This window comes from Protopterus annectens, chromosome 6.part0 (assembly GCF_019279795.1).
Source record: "Protopterus annectens isolate FY-2018-M chromosome 6.part0, PAN1.0, whole genome shotgun sequence".
Taxonomy (NCBI): domain Eukaryota; kingdom Metazoa; phylum Chordata; order Ceratodontiformes; family Protopteridae; genus Protopterus; species Protopterus annectens.
Window position 1 is genome coordinate 875,247,141 of NC_056737.1, and position 23,080 is coordinate 875,270,220.

General features: G+C 42.9%; 1 protein-coding gene across 1 annotated transcript in view; it reads right to left on the reverse strand.

Annotated features, from left to right (window-relative positions):
- DYNC1H1 (dynein cytoplasmic 1 heavy chain 1) overlaps window positions 1-22,302 on the reverse strand; it is a 3,754,902-nt gene extending 3,732,600 nt beyond the window's left edge. Inside the window, exon 1 of the mRNA XM_044073590.1 lies at window positions 21,957-22,302. Within this exon, the coding sequence (XP_043929525.1) occupies window positions 21,957-22,212 (256 nt within the window). The 5' untranslated portion in view covers window positions 22,213-22,302. The remainder of the gene's footprint in view (window positions 1-21,956) is intronic.
- Between the last annotated feature and the right edge of the window lie 778 nt (window positions 22,303-23,080).

A 23,080-nucleotide genomic window follows, 5' to 3' on the forward strand; every position in this document is an offset into this window, starting at 1 on the left:
AAACAAGAAACATCTTTATTAAAATATCACATACTACATACACAATCTTACGTTTATTATAAATGAAGCCACACCATACACACCATTCCAGTTGCAAACCTTATACATTACAAACCACATTTTATATACTTGCAGTTGCAAACATCATACATCACTTACACTATCCAGTCATTGTCAGTTAAACATTACATAGTTTATTCAAGTCCTGCCTACTGTTAAACCTTGTTCCTCCTCTACGTGTATTGTTCCCACAATTCCCATTTTTCCAGGTCTATATCACGACAGCGAAAAGACCGGAAATTGAATGGCATTTACAATGAAAAAGCAGGTCATCGAAGTCACTCTTGTGGGGGTGCTGCACCCCCCACTAATTATATATACCAACTCACAGAAAATGTTCCTATCTATACTGTACCACTATCTCAACACCTCGATGAATGGCATTTCCGATGCAAATGTTTTTTGAACACAGATATTTTCAATTCAGTGATATAGACCCATTTTTTCCTATGTAATTTTCTCCTACCCTTTTCTAAAGATCCCAATTCCAGTTCTCACTTACTATAGTCACTATATTTAATAAAGTTGGTTTAGACTTTCATTTCCATTTTCTAGCAGCCACTTTTTTTCTTTTGGCAGCCACCATAATAAGACACAGCAAGGCCTTAATATGCCTAGGCAATTCCGATTATGTATCGTAGCTCAACAAAAAACATTCTTAGTTAAACCAATTTGCTTACCCAGTATCTCTAATAAAGTAGTCTGCAAAGAATTTTTTAAAAGTCTGCCAATTCATTACACTCCAAGAAAATATTTTCCCAGTTAACTCTTTCTTCCCCATCACAGTTCCAATGTTTGCTCTCTACCCAAGGAAAAATTCTTTGGAAACTACTTGGGATATAAAAATACATATACAAATACTTCCAAACAAGGATTCTAAATCTTCTAGACTCTGTTGTAAACTTGGGAGACCTACACATATAGCCCCATTGTTTCTTTGTGAATTGCTTATCCAATCTCTCTTCCCAATCCTTTTCAACATCCTCTGGATTTTTCAATATGTTATATGCTCGACAAATATTACTCCTCTTAAATAGCAGCTTCTGTTATAGCGTCTACTAAAAACTCTACAAAGTGCTGGTCTTTCATTTAGAACCCCCTATTTCTTCCTCTTTGTCGACAATCTCTAACCTGCAGTCCAAACACATTTTTGGCATCTTCTCATTCTATTATCTTTCCCCCTCTAGATATTTGGCCCCAATACATTTGTTCCAATGAATTACAGCCCCCTCTTGCCATTTGTCTGTACCCCTAACTGCAGTCATCCCCATCAGCATAACTGCCTTTCTCCATTCCCATGTTGGCTTAGTTCTTGGAATACTTTCTACTTTATGAAAAAAATATTCTGTATGATTACAGTTATTCTTCTTTTAAAGGTTTGCATCCAAAATAACAATTTCTACTTGTTTCTAGTTTCTTCCCCATTTCATTATCATATCTTTCCATTTTGAATTAAAGGTTCTCTTCTTGTGCCATGTATAGCAGCCTTAACTATGTTGCCCTGAAGTACCCCTTCAGATTGGGTAATCGCAACCCGCCCTGTTCTACAGGAAGAAAAAAAAAATCTTATCCCACTCTTCTCTTGCCATCCTCCCCTCCCAAATAAAATCCTTTAGCTCTAATTACTATCCACAACTTCTTGTCCAGTTAATATATTGAGATCAGGCATATTTTTTTTTTTTTTTTTTTTTAAGACTAATGGGGCTAAAAACATTTCAACTGCTTGCATTTTACTATCGCTATCCATATAACAGAGCTTCCCTTTTCCCAGTTTTTTTTAGTATATTTTTAGTCTCTTCCCACACACCCTTAGTTGCCGCACCAGAATAATTTTAATCCATACTCCTAAATACTTCATTTTATCATGTCCCCATAAATATGGAGATTACGGAATCAGTTTGTGTGGGTACATGATTTACCATTATTGCTTTGTTTTACCTCCACTAATTTTGCATCCTGAAAAGATATGAAACAGTCTCAAGTTCCACAACACTGTAAATGCCTTTTTCTAGGTTTGTTAGGTATAAAATAATCTGCATAGAGCCAGCTTGTCTTTACTACCATACCAATTATATCACTGAATTTCCGAGTCCCGTATTTTCTTTGTCAATACTTAACCTGCCCATCAGCATGCACGTTTAAAATAGATCTACTACTACTTTAACAATATAACAGCAGCTATATATGAAAATTGTGCTGTGATGTTATACAGATTTAAAGTTCAGCATTTGACAGGGTCATACACACAACATTTGTCAATAAACAAACTAGGTACTGATGCACTCTTGCTAAGATGAATAGCTGCATGGCTTTCAGATAGGACATGGCAATATAATACAGCAATTGGACAGGAAATTCTTGGTCACAGACAGATGTCTCACAGCACTCTGTCATAGGCTCAGTCTTGCTTAGCTTTTATCTTTCGGACCTAACTTTCAGAGATGTTCTACAGTATACGCAGATGACCTGAAATTGATTGAAACTACAGATTCATTTAAGGATCTGGGTACATGGGTAAAGCCAACTTTACGTTTTTCTAAAAATATCAACCAATTGGCTAATGACAGTTATAGAACTACAGGTTGTGTAAAAAGATTTATGAAGTCTAGGAAATCAGAAAATAAAGTCAGTGTTAGTTACATTACACCCAAACTTGAGTATGGAACAATATGGAAATCTTATAAGAAAGTAAACAGGGGTAAACTGGAAAGAGTACAGTGGAAATATACAAAGGGAATTCATGGACGTGAAACCAGTCTTTCATAACTTACATTAACTGAACTTGTAGTGTCTTATAGATATCCAAGATCGTATTCAGGTTTATAGGGCATTTACAGGCCACTACCTCTGGGAATGTTTGAGGTTATCAAAAAGTAGAAAATCAGACAATTCATGTAGAAGATTATATTGAAATGAAGTGTACCAATTGGTTCTCCAAGAGAATAACTGATGCATGTAACAGACTACCAAACTACATTAAAGCAAGTACTAGTTTAGATATTTTTAAGGACAAACTGGACACTTACGGGAACAAGTGTTTTGGTACACTGGCATGCTAGAAGAGCATTAATGCCCTTGTTCGAAATATTTTTATGTATGCGTGCATTTATGTAAAATAAAAGGAAAAATCAGGTACATTATGCAAAACTAAAGAAATGTACACAGTTATCCTTGTATTTCTGCCCTCTCTCGTACCTCTGAACTGTCTGGATTTCAAACTTATATACGATAAAAAGACAGATCTTTTCTCCATTGCTTCCTTTCCAAAGCACTGATGCACTGTATAAGCATGGAACGCAAGTCCCATACACATGTGCAGTACATCAAGAAAGCCCCAAGATACAAAAAAAGTGGACCACCACCAGTGCAAATATACAAAAACATTAAGAAAAGCAAGTTTTTTTTCCCGTAAATTATGTTACTGTATAATAGCAATAACCAACCCCTGGGTAGGATATACTGAAGACTTCCCCACAGTTACCTTTGTTTAATCACTAGTGCTATTACTGGCAGGAGAAGAAATGACATTGGCATATGCATTATATTTCAGACTACTATGGGATTTAAGAGAATTTTTGGATACATAAACTAAGGGGGGAATTTTTTTTTTTTTTTTTATATAGGCGAGAGTGGAACTCTAACCGCAACACTGAAAGCACATCACAAAAACATAGGTTCATACTAGGCTATTTGCCCTAGGGCATTTATAAGCCTAGCCAGAATGTGTTTGGCTTTCGCCACCCATTTTAAATTTATTTTGCTATGCCCTTTTTCGATGTTAGTATACTGTGCCTCTGTCCAACAGTGACACAGAAGTGATACCCGGGGTAAACATACGATCTCCCATCCACTCATCAAGATTCCTCTTGAAGAGAGGAAATGAGGGACTCTGCCTAACCTGGACTGGGATTTTATTCCAGAGTGAAGGGAGCCTCTGGGTTATGAATCTGTCCCTCCAGCATGTCCTATTTATTTCAGTGCTGAGGTTCAAGTCTCTCAAGCGCGTAGCTCGATGGGATTTGGATTTTCTGAGGTGCAGCATGTCCATTAATTCCGGGTTGGACATGGCTTTATACGTCAGGCACAGATCGCCTCTGAACAGGCGGTGTGTCACTGAGTAGAGCTGGAGTTTCTTTAACCGGGCAGCATATGGCATCTGTTTGAGCCCTTTGATCCTCTTGGTGAGGTACTTTTGGGGTCTTTCCAGTTGCTGCAGGTGTCTGGTAAGGTACATCCCAAAAGGGGCATTGTACTCAATTATGGGCCTGATGAGGGATGAGTAAAGAGGCACGATGACCTCCCCTGATCTAGATGTGAATCCCTTCATGATTAGGTGGGCTATATAAAATGTTTTTCTAACCACTTTGGCCACGTGGTTGTCAAATGAGAGACTGCTATCAACTTGGGTCCCCAGGTCCCCAATTACTTCTTCTGCACTTAATGGATTACTACCTATGTGGTAATTTTTTGCACTTTGTTTTTGCCAAAGGGGATGACTATACACTTTTTGGCGTTTAGCTTGAGGCCATGGCTCTGGCACCAGTTGTCTGTTTCTAGGAGGCCCTTTTGGAGGATGCTTGTGTCGGCTGGAGAGTCGATTATGGCGCCCAGTTTGCAGTCATCTGCAAACTTTGTCAGCCACAGTCCTTCCGTGTTTACCTGTACCTCCAAGAAATATATACCAAACAAGAGAGGTCCCAGGACTGAGCCTTGTAGGACACCACTTATAACTGGTTTGGAGTCTGACATGGCTCCAGCAATTCTAACCATGTGGGTTCTGTCCTTGAGCCAGTTTGCAATCCATCTAGTGACATAGGGGTTTATATTTAAGCTGGTGAGCTTATCTATAATGCCAGAGTGGGGTATTGTATCGAAGGCTTTTGAGAGGTCCAGGTAGGCTGTGTGGACCACCTTCCCCTCGTCAATGGCCTTGGTGACAGTTTCAAAGAAATCAACCAGGTTTAAGAGGCAGGATCTGCCCTTAAAGCCGAACTGGGTAGGATCCAGTGTCTGTAGGTCCCCAATATCTTTATTTATGAGGTCCATGATGATCCTTTCCATAGCTTTGCAGACCAAGCTAGTCAGGCTTATGGGGCGATAGTTTCCAGGATCCACTGAGGCACCACCTTTATGGAGAGGGACCACTGTTGCTGTACGCCACTCTTTGGGCACATATCCTGTAGTAAGGCTGAGATTGAACAGTAGTTTTATGTTTGGGTTTAGCTCTTCTTGGAGTTCATGTAGGACGCAGCCCGGGACACCGTCTGGTCCCATTGATGCTGTGTTTTTTTGCTTTGGAGAGGGCGGCTCTTACCTGAGCATCTGAGATGTCAGGGGGGCAGCACTCTGTTGGGATAGATATTTGCCCTTTTGGTGTGGGGGGGGGGGTTTGCGCTGAACCTGTCAGCTAGGATGTTGGCAATGTCTGTGAGTTCAGTGTATTTTTTGTCATTTTGGACTAATTCTGAGCATATCTGGGAATTACCACCCAGGTTCCTAACATAACTAAAGAAAGCCTTGTGATATAGTGTCTGGTGCAATTTTTCTCTCGAAGCTGGCCTTAGACAATTTTATGAGTGCCCGTAGTTTTTTGCTAATACTGATCAGTGATGCCTTCCCTTTTTGGGATTTTGCTCCATCATTTAGTAGCTTCCTCCTTCTATTGTATAGTTTGTTTATGGCTGGGGTCCACTAGACAGGACGTCTGCCTTTGGAGGATTGGGTCTTGGTTTTATTTGGGATCGCATGATCCATGCATTCCTGAAGGTGTTCATAGAATGCGTTTATAAAGGATTCTGCGGTCTGGGCCATATTTTCCGGGGGGCTTTGAAGGATTCCACCTCAGTTTTGAGGAGTGTGAAATTTGCTTTAGATAGCAGGAAGATCTCTGAAAAATAAATATAATTATGTTTAGTATGGAGGATGTGAATTCTGTAGCAGGAATTCTAACAGTACTCAAAACACAAAGTGGGCTAGACTAGATAAAATTTATATTTCACAGGAGTAGGTGCATTTAAGTCGAAACTTTTGAGACCCATAAACTAAGATCATGCACACAGTAAATATGACACCAGCATATCCAACTTCTGGTCAAAAATAAAAAAAAGGGAGAATACTTTGATAACATGAAGTCTGCAAAGGCTGCTGTTAAACAACTATTTTCTGGTAATGATACAGTACAACTTTAAACACAACTGAGGAAACAGTAAGGAACTGTAGCCAAACTTGGCTTACTATGCCAAGAAAAGCAACCACAGATCAAGGGAAATGGGAATTTCAGAATTTATGAAAATCTGTACGAAGCAGAGGAATGGGGACACAGAAAAGGCACTAATGGAAATATTAAAGAAAAATAACTATGCCAAGCTGAGAGAGACAAAAGACTTAACAGCCAAGACTGGAGAACCAGAGAAAGGTGAAGTATAAAAATCAACCAACAGGGAATTCTCCAGGAACAGACATCATCCCTGTGAAAATCTTGTTACAACATAAGTGATAAAGCTCTAGAAGGTTTTGAGTAATGATTAACGATGCGGGGGGGGTGCGGTATTACCCTAACATGGCAAAATCCTTCAAATCTTACTTCATGTAGCCCCATTTCAATTTACAAAGATTGAGGTATTTATGCCTATGCTAGACAAAAATGCAACCATATTACCAAAAGTAAACAATATGGTTTTGTGAATAGGATAACCATCGGACAACAAACCATGATCTAGAGGAAAGTATAACAAAACACAAGTACTGTTGGCTAGTCTTGATGCCAAAGAAGCATTTGCTACAGTCTGCTTTGTGACAGAGTTAAGAACAAAGTATGAAGGATCAGACGCAATAAAGTGGGAGGGTTCCTCTTTTTGACTATTTGATTTATAGTAGAACCACGGACAAAGAAAATAAAGGACTCAAATTATGTAACTAATAAGGTATAAAATGAAAAGTTAACTTTATTTGCTGATAATCTGAAAGATTCCAAAGGACATTTCTGTGTTATGGAACAAAGATGGTCAAATCTCTTTAGGATATTAATAAAAATTTAATAAAAGGCCACAGGTGTAAAATTATGTACTCATACAGATTGGTTCAGTAATACTCTTACTTTTACGGCCATAAAATGAAGCATTCACTTTTCTTGGATTACCGTTTGCTGCCACAGCAGAATCCTTGTCAAGTGGGAAGAAACTAAAGACACTAAAAGCAATCAATAATGCCCAACAGGGTGTGTTAACTGTGTAAACAATGCACACCCATGGATGTTTCTGAGGCCTGACGCCACAGGTGGAGGACCTCTACACCCCAAGAAGGGCAATTACACAGTAAGACACCCTGGAGGGCATTATTGTGCCTAAAGAATTGCCCATCTGTAAAAGTGTTTTACTTACTACTATACGTTTATATTTTTATGTAAATTAGGTCCTTAGCCCAATACTTTAAACTTGCTGTAGTATATGTAAACTTGCTGTAGTATATGTAAAATGGTGCTGGAAGTATTTCATACCCAAAATATAAGTTTTTGGTGACACCCTAAACAGCAAAAGTGCTGCTTAGAGAAAGTAAAATAATGCCAGACTTGATAGCTTTCTTGCAGTACAAGTTTCACTGCACCTTAAAAATGCTATTGGTGATCCTGTATGAGCGTACCTCACAAGGTAGTTTGCACAAATTTGGGCATCTCGTGGGCCTGACTTGCATGACTGGCCTCTCAAACAGGCGTGATTTCATATGCAAATGATAGCTGTGCATGACAGTGACATGATGCATATGAGTAACCCTTTTCCTCAATGTAGCATTTAACTCAGAGTTGGTATACACAAATTTATGGAGGGCTTGGGGCCACCCCCATGCAGGGGGTGCAGCCCCCCCGAAAAAAATGAAAAACACTAAATACAACAGGCAATTGCACTGCTCCCCTTGATGAAACATGTGGACGGTGAAACCATCTACATTAATATTCAGAGATAAGGTGGGACTTGCTACTGCACATCCTGCAAAGTACGCTCGTACAGGATTACCGAAAATTATACAAACTGAGAAAAGGTGATTAAATGTAGGAATACAGGAGATGGAGACCCACCAACACTTTGTTCAGACTGAAGACATGCCATTCAACCAAAGATTAAATTCCGAAAGTAGCAGGAATTACTGTAAAAACTTAACCAGCTCGGGGATGGTGGAGGTTTTACCATAAGGAATGAAGACTTTACATTTTAACTTGTGGATAGCAAGTGTTGCATGATGGAAAAGAGGAAAGATAATTAAGAACATTTTTATGGGGAATGTTGAGTTGTCATATTTTTAAAAGTTTCTTATACACTGACAAATACTAGAGGAAACAAATGGTTGCCACCAAGGAAATCATTCCTTTGATGTGGGATATAGGATCCAGACTGCCTAGACACAACTAAACCTTACTAAGCTTAATACTGGGGCTGATAAATACAATTAGAAGACAAAAATCAAATGCTACACCTGTTGTAAAGTACCGCTGGATATTATAATGGAAAAACTGGAGGTGGGATCTTTGTAAAGGGGAAGAGCAGATTTCATAGACATGAATGAAACTTGCGGGAATACATGTAGATCAACCTTCAGAAGTGAAGTTTAAGGGAAGACAGCAATTTATGTAGTGAAGAAATGTAGCAAGTCAAGAAGCATGGACAAAAGTTACTTTCTAAGCATACGTTAATTCACGTCAGTTTAAAATGTGATGAAACATTTGTATACACACACTTTATGCAAATTTAACATTACTGCAGATTTTGCCCTCATTAAAATTAGTCTTCACTTTTCAACAAAACCTTACCCAATAAGCTCCAGTAAAAGGCACAGAAGTAGACCTTTCCTAGCTTCTTATAACTTCTGTTTATCACTATTTTAACCCCCCACACACACTTTACTGACTCAGTATTGCATCAAGTGTTTCCACTTCCTGATTCACAACCTAGTCACTCTCATACCTTCTTCGGGTCATGCAATCCGTCTCTTGACTGGATGCCTGTATTTTTGCCTTCTTCCCGTTTCTTAAGTCTACTTCTGCACATAAATCTATTTTCCTTGACTTTTTCTACAACTGAGGTTGCTTTAGTAGCCTACATTCCAACGTCCTCATTTTTCTCACATGTCCCACAGTACCCACCATACTACCACTCCATCACCTAAAGTTCCCTCTACTGCTCTGCCTTCATTACATATGTGCCTTATGGAAGCAATAGTTACCATTTTGTACACCTTATTAATTTCTTTGACATTCTTCTGCACACAGTACACTAAACACTTTGGGGCAACAGCCACAACAGTACTGATTCTAGTTCTAACATCCTCAATCAGGTTTCTCTCTCAACCACACCTCCAGAATACTTTAATCTGTTAACTTATTCCACTATCTTCTCCTTCATGCTCAATTTTCAACATCTGATTTCTGCAAGTTGCTGCTCTGACTATTGTCTTTCTATACTGTTTCATGCATGCTTTTATTTTCTTATTACAGCCCTGTACCACTTGTGTAAGCTCCTATTTAATCTGCCTGAAAATACCACATCTGCATATAGCTACTACTTTGCTCTAGTCTCCCAGACCCATTTGCTGATGTAGGTTCATCTCCAGTATGGACAGGAATAGGCTCAAAACTGAACCCAGAAGCACACCCACTTCCACTGGAAAGCCACCAGGGGAGTCCAAATACTGTTCATACTTGTGTCAGTACTGGTGCACAGCCTTCCTAATTCTGCCTACATTTCCACAATTTTGAACAATTGCACGACTGCCCAAATCAACTGAGGAGTTTCTCACATGCCTTCTGAAAGGTAAGCACACACACAACTGGTTTATTTCCTCAAGTCCAGCTTCTTCTCCACTATCACAGTAAGAAAGGAGTCATCTTCTCCAAAACTTTTCAGATACCTCATCATCACTAGGCCACTCCCCTATCTCTTTCTTTCCTACTTAGTCTAAATTACCTCTCCCTTTAATTACTCCATTACCTATCCTAACCATCCTCTGCACTGACTTCCCGTATCTACCTCCCATTCAACCTCCATTACTTTCCCTTTGCTTTTCTTTTTCTATAACCTGCTTAATCTCTTGAAACATCCTCATCTATTTTCCTACCTCACTTACACAAACAAGCTACTCTCATCTGATTCTACTTACTGCCATGTCACCAACACAATACTATTTTCACATACATCCTACTCTTAACTACCGCAATAGCCTCTCTGACCATACCTTATTCACTGACCTTCTTTGAAAATCTTACTCTACTTGAACAAAACCATCATTTCCAACATACTTTACCTACTTCCTTTATGTACACCCTCAACCACAGTAACATAACCTGTACCTCTAACTATATACTACCAAAATATCACAGAACAACCCATGTGACTTATCTCACCACCAAAAAGAATTTTAATAATTCCCTCAAGACCCTTAAATTCCTACACTATCCCCAGTGTTACCTTCTCTTTGACGGGGATATTCATCCAAACCCTGGCCCCAATACTAACAATAGGAATAACCTTGATAATGTAACTTTACCTAAACCTTCTACATTAGCTAAAGCACCTAACTTCCTCCTGATTGCTCACCTTAATATTAGAAGTCTTAACAATAAAAATCCCCACCTGCATGCACTCCTGGACTTGCACTCATTTGATATTCTATGTCTTACAGAAACCTGGCTAAAACCATCTACTCTAGACCAGGAAATTACCCCTCCAGGCTAGAACATCTTTAGATGTGACCGCAAAACCAAAAAAGGCTGCGGTATAGCCATTATCTATAAATCTAATCTCCAAGTATCCCTCTTTAATGAGATTCCATCACTACACACCAAATCTGAAATACTGTCTACCAAACTCCAAATCAACACCACCAAATCTATCAACCTAATTTGCTTGTATCTTCCCCCTGGTAACAATACTAATACTCTTGAAATCTTTCTTAATCTTCTCTCTACCAAACTACCCCAGGAAACCATTGTACTGGGTGACTTCAACATAGACTGGCTAACATGTAGTTCTCAGAACCCCACTAACCACATAAATCTTTATGGATTCTCCCAATTAATAGCCACTCCTACTAGAATCCACAAACCTAACAGGAAAGAATCTACTATTGACTGGATCCTTATTAATAACCACCCTAGCAATTATAATCCAGGAACCCTTCGACAATATTAGTGACCATATGCTTACTTACATTAGACAAAAATTTCATATCCCAACTGCTCACAAACTCAAAACTTCCCGCTCAAAGAAATTCTTTAATCCTGATAGATTCCTGAACGAACTGCAAGCATGTGACTAGTCACCACTGACCCATCTTGAACTTGATGAGGCTGTGACCTACTTCAACACTAACTTTCTTCAAATTCTAGACTACCACGCACCTCAGCACTCCACTAGTATAAGATCCAAATCTGTCCCATGGCTAACAAAACAAACTAAGCAGAATATGCTCCTCAGAAACAAAATATGGGCTAAATGGAGAGCTACCAAATGTCCATTTGATCACCTCCTCTTTAAACAGCTAAGAAATGCCACCAAGGATACTCTTAGAGACAAGAAAGACTACTACCTACACCTCCAACAAACTAATCAACAAACACCACAAAAATTTTGGTCAGGGATAAACAAACTTCAACCAACCAGGACACTCTACTACTCCTGCTCCATTAGGTTTCAACCAAAATAATTTCAACCAGATCCCTGATGCCTTTAATAAATACTTTACAGAAGCCATTCAAACCCTAGCCAATTCTGTACCCCCACCTACTGCTTCCCCACCACACACCACCAAGACAACATCTCCTACCTTTCATATACAACCTATTCCTACATCTCTTATTCTTAAACTGCTTAAAAAACTTAAACCCTGCACCCCATCTGCGGACCGACTCCCATCTGAATACCTACAAATTGCCGCAAAAGCTATTCATTACCCCATATCTATACTCATTAACAGAACTATCTCTGAAGGCAAAATCCCTACCATTTGGAAAGTATCTTGCATTATCCCACTACACAAAGGTGGATCTTCTATAGAGCTTTCAAACTTTCGCCCTATTGCCTTACTCTCCCCATTAGCTAAAATAATGGAAAAATGTATTCATAAACAACTACTCAACCACCTTCTACAAAATAACCAACTAGCCAACATGGCTTTAGACAATTCCACAGCACAACAACTGCCCTTTTATCCTTCACTGACTCTATAAATAAAAATCATAACAATAACTCCTTTTCCTCTGCACTATTTATTGACCTGTCAAAAGCCTTTGATATGGTTAACCATAAACTTACTTCTAGACAAACTAAAATACCATTCTCTTGATCCACTAGCATTACAATGGTTTAGGTGTTATCTTCAAAACAGAAAGCAAGCAGTACTTTGGGATAACAATCTGTCTTCATTACTCCCAGTAAATATTGGAGTCCCACAAGGCTCTAACTTAGGTCCCCTTCTTTTCTCCTTATTTATTAACGACCTCCACATGGACATACCTCAAGCCACCTGCATTCAATATGCAGAGGACTCAACCTTAATCTGTACTGCTAAGAACATAGCCTCCCTCCAGTCCCCTCACCCAAACAGTGTTCCAAAATGTGGAAAACTGGTTTATGAAACATTGCCTCCTCCTTAATCCCAAAATGTGGAAAACTGGTTTATGAAACATTGCCTCCTCCTTAATCCCAAAAAAACAAAATTACTGCTTTTTACCCAAACTCAAAAATCTTCCACACCATTCTTCGCTATAACCTTTAACAATGCTACTAACATTACCCCAGATACTACCACCTGCCTACTAGGGGTTACAATTGACAATAGTCTTAACTATGACAGGCCCGTCTACCTCCTGGGTGTCCCCTCCAGCCGATCCCCTGGTGGACCTTATAAGCAGGCTTCTCCCTCCATTGCTTCTAGGTCTCCTCCTCCTCGGCTCCGATCCCCTCTATAGAATCAAACCATTCCTTACCCCCATAGCCAGGAAACTATTGCCCAGACCCACCTCATTTCTACCCTTTTCTATGCCTCTGCTATATATACTAACCTAAGAATAACATCTCCAAACTTTCTACCTGTTATAATAGTATAGCTAGATTCATTACATGTACACCCTTTAAAACTCACCACTGTCTTAACCTCAAACAACTAGGATGGCTAGAATTGCAGAACCACATACTCTATCAGCAGTTACTTATCACTCAAAAGATCCTACACCACCCCAATAATACCCCTATCCTCAATAATCTGATTTCACCATACAAAAATCTAGCTACCCTACGTTCTGCTAATAAACTCCTGGTCTCCTTGATTAAATCTAATAATAAATCTGGTGACTCACTTTTCACAAACACTTCAGGCAAAAAGTGGAATCAGCTCCCTCCTGAACTATCTAACCTACCTTCTACTTCTCTATTCAAAAAAACATATTAAAGAACATCTTAAAACTCAGGTGGTTTTGTCCCTGTGCTAACCCAGACTGAAATCTATTTCCCCTCCCACTCGTACCCTTTTCCCCACCCCTCTATATTAGGCCTCTAACCTAGGCCTCCTTAATCATGCTTCTTTTTTTTTCATAGCAAAAGGAAAAATTATAAGGATTTTACTCTGTTGTGCTCATACCCACTTTGTGTTTAGTACAGCTGCCATTCTTTACTTAAAAATAAACTTTTAGCATAATGCCTATATTCTATAATTACATTACTATACATTTGCTTTTAACCAATGCTACCACTGTACTGTTTTCTTACATGGCCTAGTTATATACGGTTAACTTGTGATCTGAAGTAGGAATGTTCATTTGTCTGCAACCTGTGGGTTACGGATCCGATATCGGATCCGAGCCGGCAACTTGTTTCAAGCTAATGGATCCAAGCTCCTAGCCCCTCCCTTCACCCATAATCCCCTGCTAACCCTCCATGAGCACAGATCTAGTTTGCCGCGCTTGTGATGGCTGGATCTTTTTGAGCTCTGTCAGATAAGTCAAAAAATAGTTCACTTTTTGAATTATTTCTTGTCAGGAAATACTTTTTTTGTTCAAAGTAATATTTGTATAGTGTATCTGTTAGTTTCCTTAATTTTTTAATACCCTCCCTTCGCTGGTCGCTAGTGTGTGAGTGTTTGTTGTGTGTCTTTTGGGGCCTGTGTGTGTGTGTAGTTTTTTATTTTCTAAATGTACTGAGTGTGGCCATAAGCTCTCCCCAGCTGATGGCCACACTCTGTGCGTTCGGTGCCTTGGGGTTGAACACCTCACCTCGGGCTGTACTATCTGTGCAGCGTTCAACCCCAGGGCACTGAAAGAACAGAGGTTGAAGCTGGTCCTGGCGGGACTTCTACCCACGGATTCAGCTTCGGCCTCAGCTACTTCTGCTACTCCTGTGGCTCCATCACAGCCTGTGATGGTTGCCACTCCTGCCCCCCCCCTGCCTGCGACTCGAACTCCCACTAAAAAGTGTCGGAGTACAGGGAGGCCAGGAGGGAGAAACTGAGGGAGAAGCACCACAAGCGGCGGGCCGAGACCTCAGTTTCGGCCCCGCCAGCTAAGCGGGCTTCTCCCTCCATTGCTTCAAGGTCTCCTCCTCCTCGGCTCTGATCCCCTTCTTTCTCCCCGGGGCCCAAGGAGGAGGAGACCCGATCTCCATCGAGGTCATCGAGGCGGCATTCCAGGCCTGCCTCGGTGGCCTCTTCGAGATCTACATTCAGTTTATCTGATGTAGACTTGGACCAGATGATAAAAAGGTTCATCCAGGCCCAGCTGCAGATGGGAGTGCTCTTGTCTCCCCCCCCCCTCGGGGGGGGGGGAGCTCAACACCTTTTTTCCACCCAATTGCTCCTTCTCCGACCCACTACCAGGGTTTGGAGCCGAGCAGCCTTGGAACCGGGGGTGGGTTGGCGCCGACAGTACTTGGTACTTTGGACCCGACCCTACCCTCGAGTCGGTCGGATCCGACCTCTCGGAGCCGTGGTCCGAGCTTCGGATCCGGGGGATTCAGTGTGCCTTCGGCTCCGTCCAGGACGGAGCACACTGGTCCCTCGGATCAGACTGTCTCTGCGCCAGCTCCGATCCTTTCATCGGATCCGAGTGGGAGCAGACTTTCGGATCCATTGGAGAGTGGCTCTCCCTCGGCATTCGATGTTGTGGAGAGGGCTCTGTTGAGAGCATCCAGACCCCCGGTCCTTGCATCGACTCCTCCCTGCTGGGCCAGGCTTACATCACCCGGCCAAAGGGACAGCCTGCTTCGATGTCACAGATAGTTCCATTGGAACAAGATGTTGCTGGCGAGGCCTCCTCTGACAGTCCCCCCCGAGGAAGCTCCCCGCAAGCATAAGTGCAAAAGGAGGCACGTGGACTCCCCTGAGTCCTTAACCGAGGACACTGACTTGGAGGAAGGGGAAGGCTCCCCAAGATCACCCCCTGAGGATGTCTCTTTTGGAGACATCATGGAGATGCTAAGAATCAGAGGTGGGTGGTCTGTCCCCAAGTCTTCCTCTGACGAGGCCGTGTTTCTGGAGGCATTCGAGGCAGGCCCGTCTACCTCCTGGGTGTCCCCTCCAGCCGATCCCCTGGTGGACCTTATTACCACCAGGGCATGGAAGGATCCGGACACCGTGGAGCCAATACCCAAACGACCGGATATGATTCTTAGCCCCCCCCTCAGACCGGTCTCATTGGAGTAAGGGCCCCCCTGTAGATGCCATGTCGATGGCGGCAGCCACAAAGAGGGAATTGGCTCAGGAGAGTCCCTCAGTCCATCCACCGAGCAGAGTGTCCCATTTGATGGATCGCTTAGCGAAGCGAGTCTTTAGTTCAGCGACTTTCTCAGTAAGGTCTCTGAACTATATGGCACATGTCATCAGGATGCAGCGGGATCTTATCAAAGAATACGCTGCAGCCCCCCGAGTCCATGTCGGAGGAGGATAAACAATTGTACTCCACCCGAATAGACACTTTGAGATCCATTTCAAACACCTCTATGCGGCTATTGTCCCACCCCACAGAGGGAGCCGCTAGGGCCAGCGGAGCAGGCCTAGTCATGAGACGTCAGGCCTGGCTCCGTCATTGCAACTTTACGGAGCCCTTTAAAGCGTCCTTCGCGAACGCCCCCTTTGATGGTTCTGCCCTTTTTGGCAAAACAGTTCGCGAGACGCTTGTCCAGAGCGAGAAGGACAGGAAGACGTCTGCCGGAGTCCGCTTCTCTGCTCCCCAGCGGTCCTTTTCAAGGAACCAAAAGGGTCAGAAGATGTGGTTCAGAAAATCACAACATTCCCAACCAGCTCCGGACAACCAGTCCTACCGTGGCAGAGGTGGACAGGGAGAACGTCGCCCTAGGGGCAGAGGGGCCCCGAGAAATTTCGGGTCCAGAGAACCTTTCTCTGAACGGCCCGTGCAGCAGCCCTGAGGGGTTGCCCGGCTGCTCCACTCTGGAGGCAGTCGGGGGGCATTTTTCGAAGCATCTAGTGGCATGGGAGTCCATCACAACAGACCGCTGGGTGCTTCGCATCATATCCAGAGGGTACAAAATACCAATTCTCCATGTCTCCCAATCCAAGAACCTCCCCGATGTACCACCCGATCACAGGGAGGCCGCAGCCGCAGAAATACAGCAGCTGCTAAGAAAGAGCCATCCAGCCCGTCCCCCAAGACCAGCTCGGATTAGGGTTCTACTCCAGGTTCTTTTTGGTGCCAAAAAAGACGGGGGATCCGAGACCCATCCTAGACCTTTCCCTCTTGAACCTGCCAGTAACCAAGGAAAAATTCCGAATGGTCACTCTTCAATCTATCCTCCCCCTTCTGAGGGAGAACGACTGGATGTGCTCTATAGACCTCTAGGATGCGTATTACCACATCTTAATGGACAAACGATCCAGGAAGTTCCTTCGCTTCCGGCTGGGAGCTAGTCACTACCAGTTCAGGGTCCTTCCCTCTGGCCTCACCACAGCCCCCCGGGTGTTCACCAAAGTGTTAGCAGCGATTGCGGCCCACCTGAGACTCCAGGGAATTCAGGTCTTCTCGTACCTGGACAACTGGCTCCTGACCGCACCAACAAGGCATCTACTTTGCTCAGCCAGAGACTTCTTTCTCCATCTAGCCCCACAACTAGGCATTACTATCAATGTCGGCAAATCCCTACTGGCTCCAACACAGATCATAGAATTTATAGGTGCCAGAATAAACACCAGAGATTTGCGAGCCTTCCTAACTGCGGAGAGAATCAGAAATCTTCAACTTCATGTGCGGGCTATCCTTCATTCAGAGGCTTCACCAGCGGAATTGATCCTGAGGGCACTAGGCTCCATGGCAGCAGCGATTACACTCCTTCCATGCGCCCGTTTGAACATGCGAGTCCTGCAATGGACTCTGTTAGTGCAATGTTCCTTCCTATCCCTCCCTCTCCACCATCCCATTGCTATCAGCAAGGCTTGCAGAAGGGCGTTACTATGGTGGCTCCAAGCATCAAACTTCCATACGGGCCGTCCCTTCTGCACCTCTCCCCCCATCGCCACGGTGACCACGGACGCTTCCCGCCGCAGGGGGCATTATTCAGGCAGGACAGTCCAAGGCACGTGGAACGATACAGAGACATCCCTGCATATCAACGTTTTGGAGATGAGCGGTGCTGTTAGCGTTGCAAGCACTTCAGAGCTTCCTCCCCGCAGGAACGATTGCAATTCACTCGGACAACATGTCAGTGGTCTGGTACATCAACAAACAGGGGGGGAACCAGATCTTATCCTCTTTGCCGCGAAGCCATGAGAGTGTGGGAATGGGCAATCTCCACCAACCGCTTTCTGATTGCAATGCACATTCCGGGGAGGACCAACATCCTAGCGGACAAGCCGCACCCTTCTTACCCCCTACGAGTGGTCTCTCAATCCTCTAGTAGCAAAGCAGATATTCGCAACATGGGGGCAACCCTGTTGCGATCTGTTTGCATCTCCATCAAACGCCAAATGAGACAATTTCTTCGCTCTAATCCCCCCACCAGGGGAATCTCCAAGAGACGCTCTGGTGCATGCTTGGCCACCCGGTCTACTCTATGCCTATCCTCTTCTTCCAATGATGATACAACTCTTACAGAAAGCCTCGCGGTTGGGGAGCAAAATGATTCTCATTGCCTCATTCTGGCCTCGACAAATTTGGTTCCCTTACCTGTGGTCTCACCTTGTGAATCACCCTTGGATTCTAGATCCCATCCCGGATCTCATCCCCCATCCATTGGACTTGCCAACTCCAAAACCTGGACAATCTGAAACTGACAGCTTGGTTGCTCCAGTTCCACTCCTAGTTAGGACTCCCGGTATCTCTTCAAGAGCCAAAGCCATACTCGTGGCAGCACATAAGCCCTCCACCAGGAAGGTATATCACAGCAAATGGAAACGTTTTTCCATCTGGGCGGAGCGCCGAGAGCTAGATCCCTTTACGGCTCCTCTTCCATCCATTTTAGACTTCCTAACTGAACTCTCAAGAAGGTGCTAGTTGTTCAACTGTCAAAGTGCAATTGGCAGCCATTTCTCATGATACAGGACACTTGATGTCAGCCAAATTGTGTAAAACCTCTCTCAAGGGTACCTTTTTACTTAGACCTCCTGTAAAAGAAGCCGTACCCCCATGGGATCTTACTTTAGTTCTTCAAGCCTTGACTGCTCCACCCTTTGAACCCGCTGCTTCAGTGGACCTCAAATTCTTGTCATGGAAAACGGCATTCCTTGTAGCCATTACTTCAGCGAAAAGAGTGTCGGAACTTCAGGCTCTTTCTGTAAAACCTCCATACCTGATTTTTCACCCTGATAGGACACTCTTTCTTCCCAAGATAGCATCAGAAACCAACATAAAAGAATCCATAAATTGGCCGGGTTTCTTCCCTAAATATCAAAATAAGGGTGAATACAAGCTGCACTCATTGGATGTTCATAGGCAGCTTCGTTTTTATACCCCATAGGACGGCTGGCCATAGACAATCCGACCAGCTGTTCGTTTCCTTTGCCAAATTTAACTTGGGGAAAGCTATCTCTAAAGTATCTTTATCTCACTGGATTTCCCAATGTATCCTGCTAGCTTATCAAGCCTCGAGTAGACCCGCACCAGAAGGAGTTCGTGCTCATTCCACTCGCTCCATTTCTACTTCTGCGGCTTTCAAGTCTAGAGTTCCTTTGGATGATATTTGTCCTGCAGCCACTTGGGCTTCATCTCAAACCTTTATCAACCACTACAAGCTAGACTTGCTTTCTAGAGGGAGAGCATCCTTTGGCTCTGCGGTGCTTCGTAATATCCTTCCATGATGGCCACCCAGGGTGCAGGTAGCTGGGGACTCTGTCCCACAGGTTGCAGACAAATGAACATTCCTACTTCAGATTTAGAAGTTATGTACTCACCATAACGTTCCATCTGAGTAGGTAGTTCATTTGTCTGCAACCATCCCCCCCTCCTTCCCCCTGACCTTCTTGGATCTATTAGTTTTTTTTAGGTATCCTTTCTTGGATATATATGGAAAGGCAAACTCGATCTGAGGTCATGGAGGGTTAGCAGGGGATTATGGGTGAAGGGAGGGGCTAGGAGCTCGGATCCATTAGCTTGAAACAAGTTGCCGGCTCTGATCCGATATCGGATCCGTAACCCACAGGATGCAGACAAATGAACTACCTACTCAGATGGCACGTTATGGTGAGTACATAACTTCTAATTTTACTGTTTATGCTTGGAGCTTTTCTCCCCAGGCCTCTACTGAAAATGGACTTAAATCCAGTTAGACTAGCCCGGTCAACAAATGTAAAGTAAAGTAAAATAAATAATGTGACAGGAGTTTACTGCTGCTGCACTGCTAGATAAAGAGTGGAGAATAAGCATTCTCTAGTGCCACTTCGTTTGGGAGACACCCCTCCTCTGTCATACGATGAGAACCATCTCTTCCCCAATATACTCAACATCCTGATCACACCTGAAATCCAAGTCCGTCATTTTCTTTCTTCTAGACTGGGTTCGCTTTCCTCTTGCACTGTTGGCTGTAAGATGCATGTAGCAGCCCAGCTTCAATGGGGCTTCCTTCATTCCAATCTCCTTCCATAACTTTACCTAGAATGATCAGATTTCTTCCAACATACCTGAAGGATGGTGTCTGTCGACTCTCTCCGTCATTATCTTGCAACGTGACAGAGCTTCTTACTGCTGCGCCACTTTCCACAAGCGTGTAGAGTTCCGATAATGAATTGTTGTTTTTAACGACTTCCATTGTTTTGTTAGTAAGTACTCCTTTCTTTACATAAATTCCTGGACTTCCGCACTCTCAGTAAGCGCTTTTTAGTGTATAAAGCAAGGTAGAATTCAGCACAATTCTCACAATCTGGCAAATGCCACTTACACAAATGCCAGCAATTACCTACTACACGTCAAATTAAACACTGACAACCCTAAATATACAAACATAAATCTTTGTTAAAAATAAGCAATCAGCAGCACAACTGTTGAATGCCAGTCGGCATCAGCACAAAAATGACTGCAGTCCCTTGGACACCTTCCAGTATCTTATAGTAAGTCTTTACAACAAAACTCAAAGCACATAAAACAAGCAGCATTCCTCCTGTTCCATGCAGGACGATACTACTACATCCACCTACTTTATCAACATTCGTTCCACCAATAGTAGTTTACGTCAGGACAGGAAATCAAAGCGCTTGAATTATAAATGGAGAAATTAGCGTCCGTGAAGATAGAACGTCAGACTGCAGTTAATATTTAGAATTAGAAACCAACCCTTCTGTTCGCACAGGAATGGGCGTGGCCTGCGTGATTGACACGGCGGCAGCCGGAGTTTCACAAATCACAGGCTATATAAATCGTAGTTTGGGCTGTAGGCTACCTATTTTTAAGGGCTCTTAATTGCTTGTACATTTAATTTAATAGTATGCCTAGTTCGCACCTGTGATATTGGTTGATTCAGGGTCAGTAACCCACCCTTTGGTTATTTCTATATTTTTTGTAGGTTTCATTTACAAGTATGCATACTTAGCAACTGTGATATTTAGTGGTTTCGGCATGCTATAACTATTCATACGATCAAGCAACCAAAATCTGTAAGCAGGTAGGAGATTAAGAGACGTGGCCGTGATGCAGTGTGTCAGGCGGGGCTTGCACTCCAATAACACGGGTTAAAAAAAATGACAAATGTAATTACAGAAGCCAGATTTTTTTTTTCAAAAATCGGACTGCACACACTATGCGGTAGCTTATTTCATGACAAATTACACTGCTCTTCTAAACAGTCATACTTAACCTTAAGTGGTGTGCTTTGCCTCAACCAAAAGCACATTTAACTAGTTTCACTTCTAGCATAGGTAAACAGGTTACTGATCCTCAACAAAAACCAATAAAACATTAACCTTAAGCGCCTTGGCTCAATCAAATACACACTTAACTAGTCTCACCTTTAGCATAGGCAGGTGGGTTACTGATCTTCCACAGAACCGGCAGAATTTTATGAAGTATTGTAAACTATCTTAAATTTGAATTACGTACAGAAAACGTCACTACAGCTGAACAATCTGCTGTATCATTCTGTTAATCAACTTTGTGAACAACCACGTAATGTCACTGATAAAAGGACACGTGAATGAATACTTACATGTTCAACATTTACAATAATGTGTAGCGAGCCCCACTCAAAAGAACTATCATAGAACACGATAATCACTGTTGACATGACATCCCGACCCACGTGCAAACATGGGAAAAGAGGTTTAGGGAAGATGGACAGATGAATCGCCAGCGAAGGGGTCCACACATCCAATCTATCAATTAATCCTACAGGACACGGCACAAACACCCAATAGAATGCACCAACACATACATAAAAAGGACAGCTCAAAGGGAAAAAAATAAAACATTTACACTACACACGCACCTTTCAAATTCGTTCTTTCCACCAAAATAGTGTGAATCTGGGGATCAGACAAGAATTTTCTCATCTGCTCCAAGGCACTCTTTTCTTCCAAAGCAGTTTCCAGGGCGGCGGGTGTCTCGCCGCCATCTTCCAGTAACAGTGGCACTAATTTACGGATATGCTTCTGAAGCATTGAAACATCAGCCACATTCTGCACCGTGGAAGCCACCTCTAAGGCGGACGACACATCATCTCCTCCACTACCTCCAGGATCCATTTTGTAACAAGTGACAGCAGTAAACGAAACCCACGCTACCGGCACACTATAAATGATTGAGACTACTGCAGTATCCGCACAAAAAGAGAAACAAGGAAACGCCCGCTATGATGTAATGCTTCAGAGGATCCTGGAACTTGTCGTCTTTGTCTTGAGCGTACCTACGACATATTCGTGCTCTGTCGCAATGAATAACAGCAGTGGGAAAAGGACAGAACTACAACTCCCACAGTGCTTTGTTTTTCCTAGAGTCGACAGCTTAAAACTTTGACCTCGGATGATGTGACAGAGCGCTAGTAAGGCGTTGGTTACGATGTGGTTTGTTATCTGTAAAACATGATTGTTTTTCTTAAGTATGATCTTTTTCACGAATTTACGAGTTTAGATTTTCGCTGTGTGTTTATGTTCTGCTCCTTGTAAAATTTGTGATTATCTGATCACGGATAACTTCTTCTTTTTTGCTGCTTTTCCCGGTTAGGGGTCGCCACAGCGGATCATCTGTACGCTCATGATTGGCAGCGGGGTTTTAGGGTGTCTAGTTGCTAGTCCAGCGCCCAGCCTTCCTCAGAAGACACTCACGCCTAGGGCCAATTTGGAGTGTCCAATCCACCTATAACATGTCTTTATGAGAAAACTCACGCGACCACAGGCAGGACATGCAGACTCCACGCACCCCAGTTGAGGATTGAGCAGGAGAACCTCTTGCTGGGAGGCGGCAACGCTAACCGCTGCACCACCTTTTACAATTCAAATAGACAACTTCGGTCCTCCAACAAAGCCTTAATCGCAACCATCATATGCTAAAACGACTCTGGGGAATCACTATTTGCCCATGAAATAGCAAAAGTATGGAACAACCTTCCCCCTG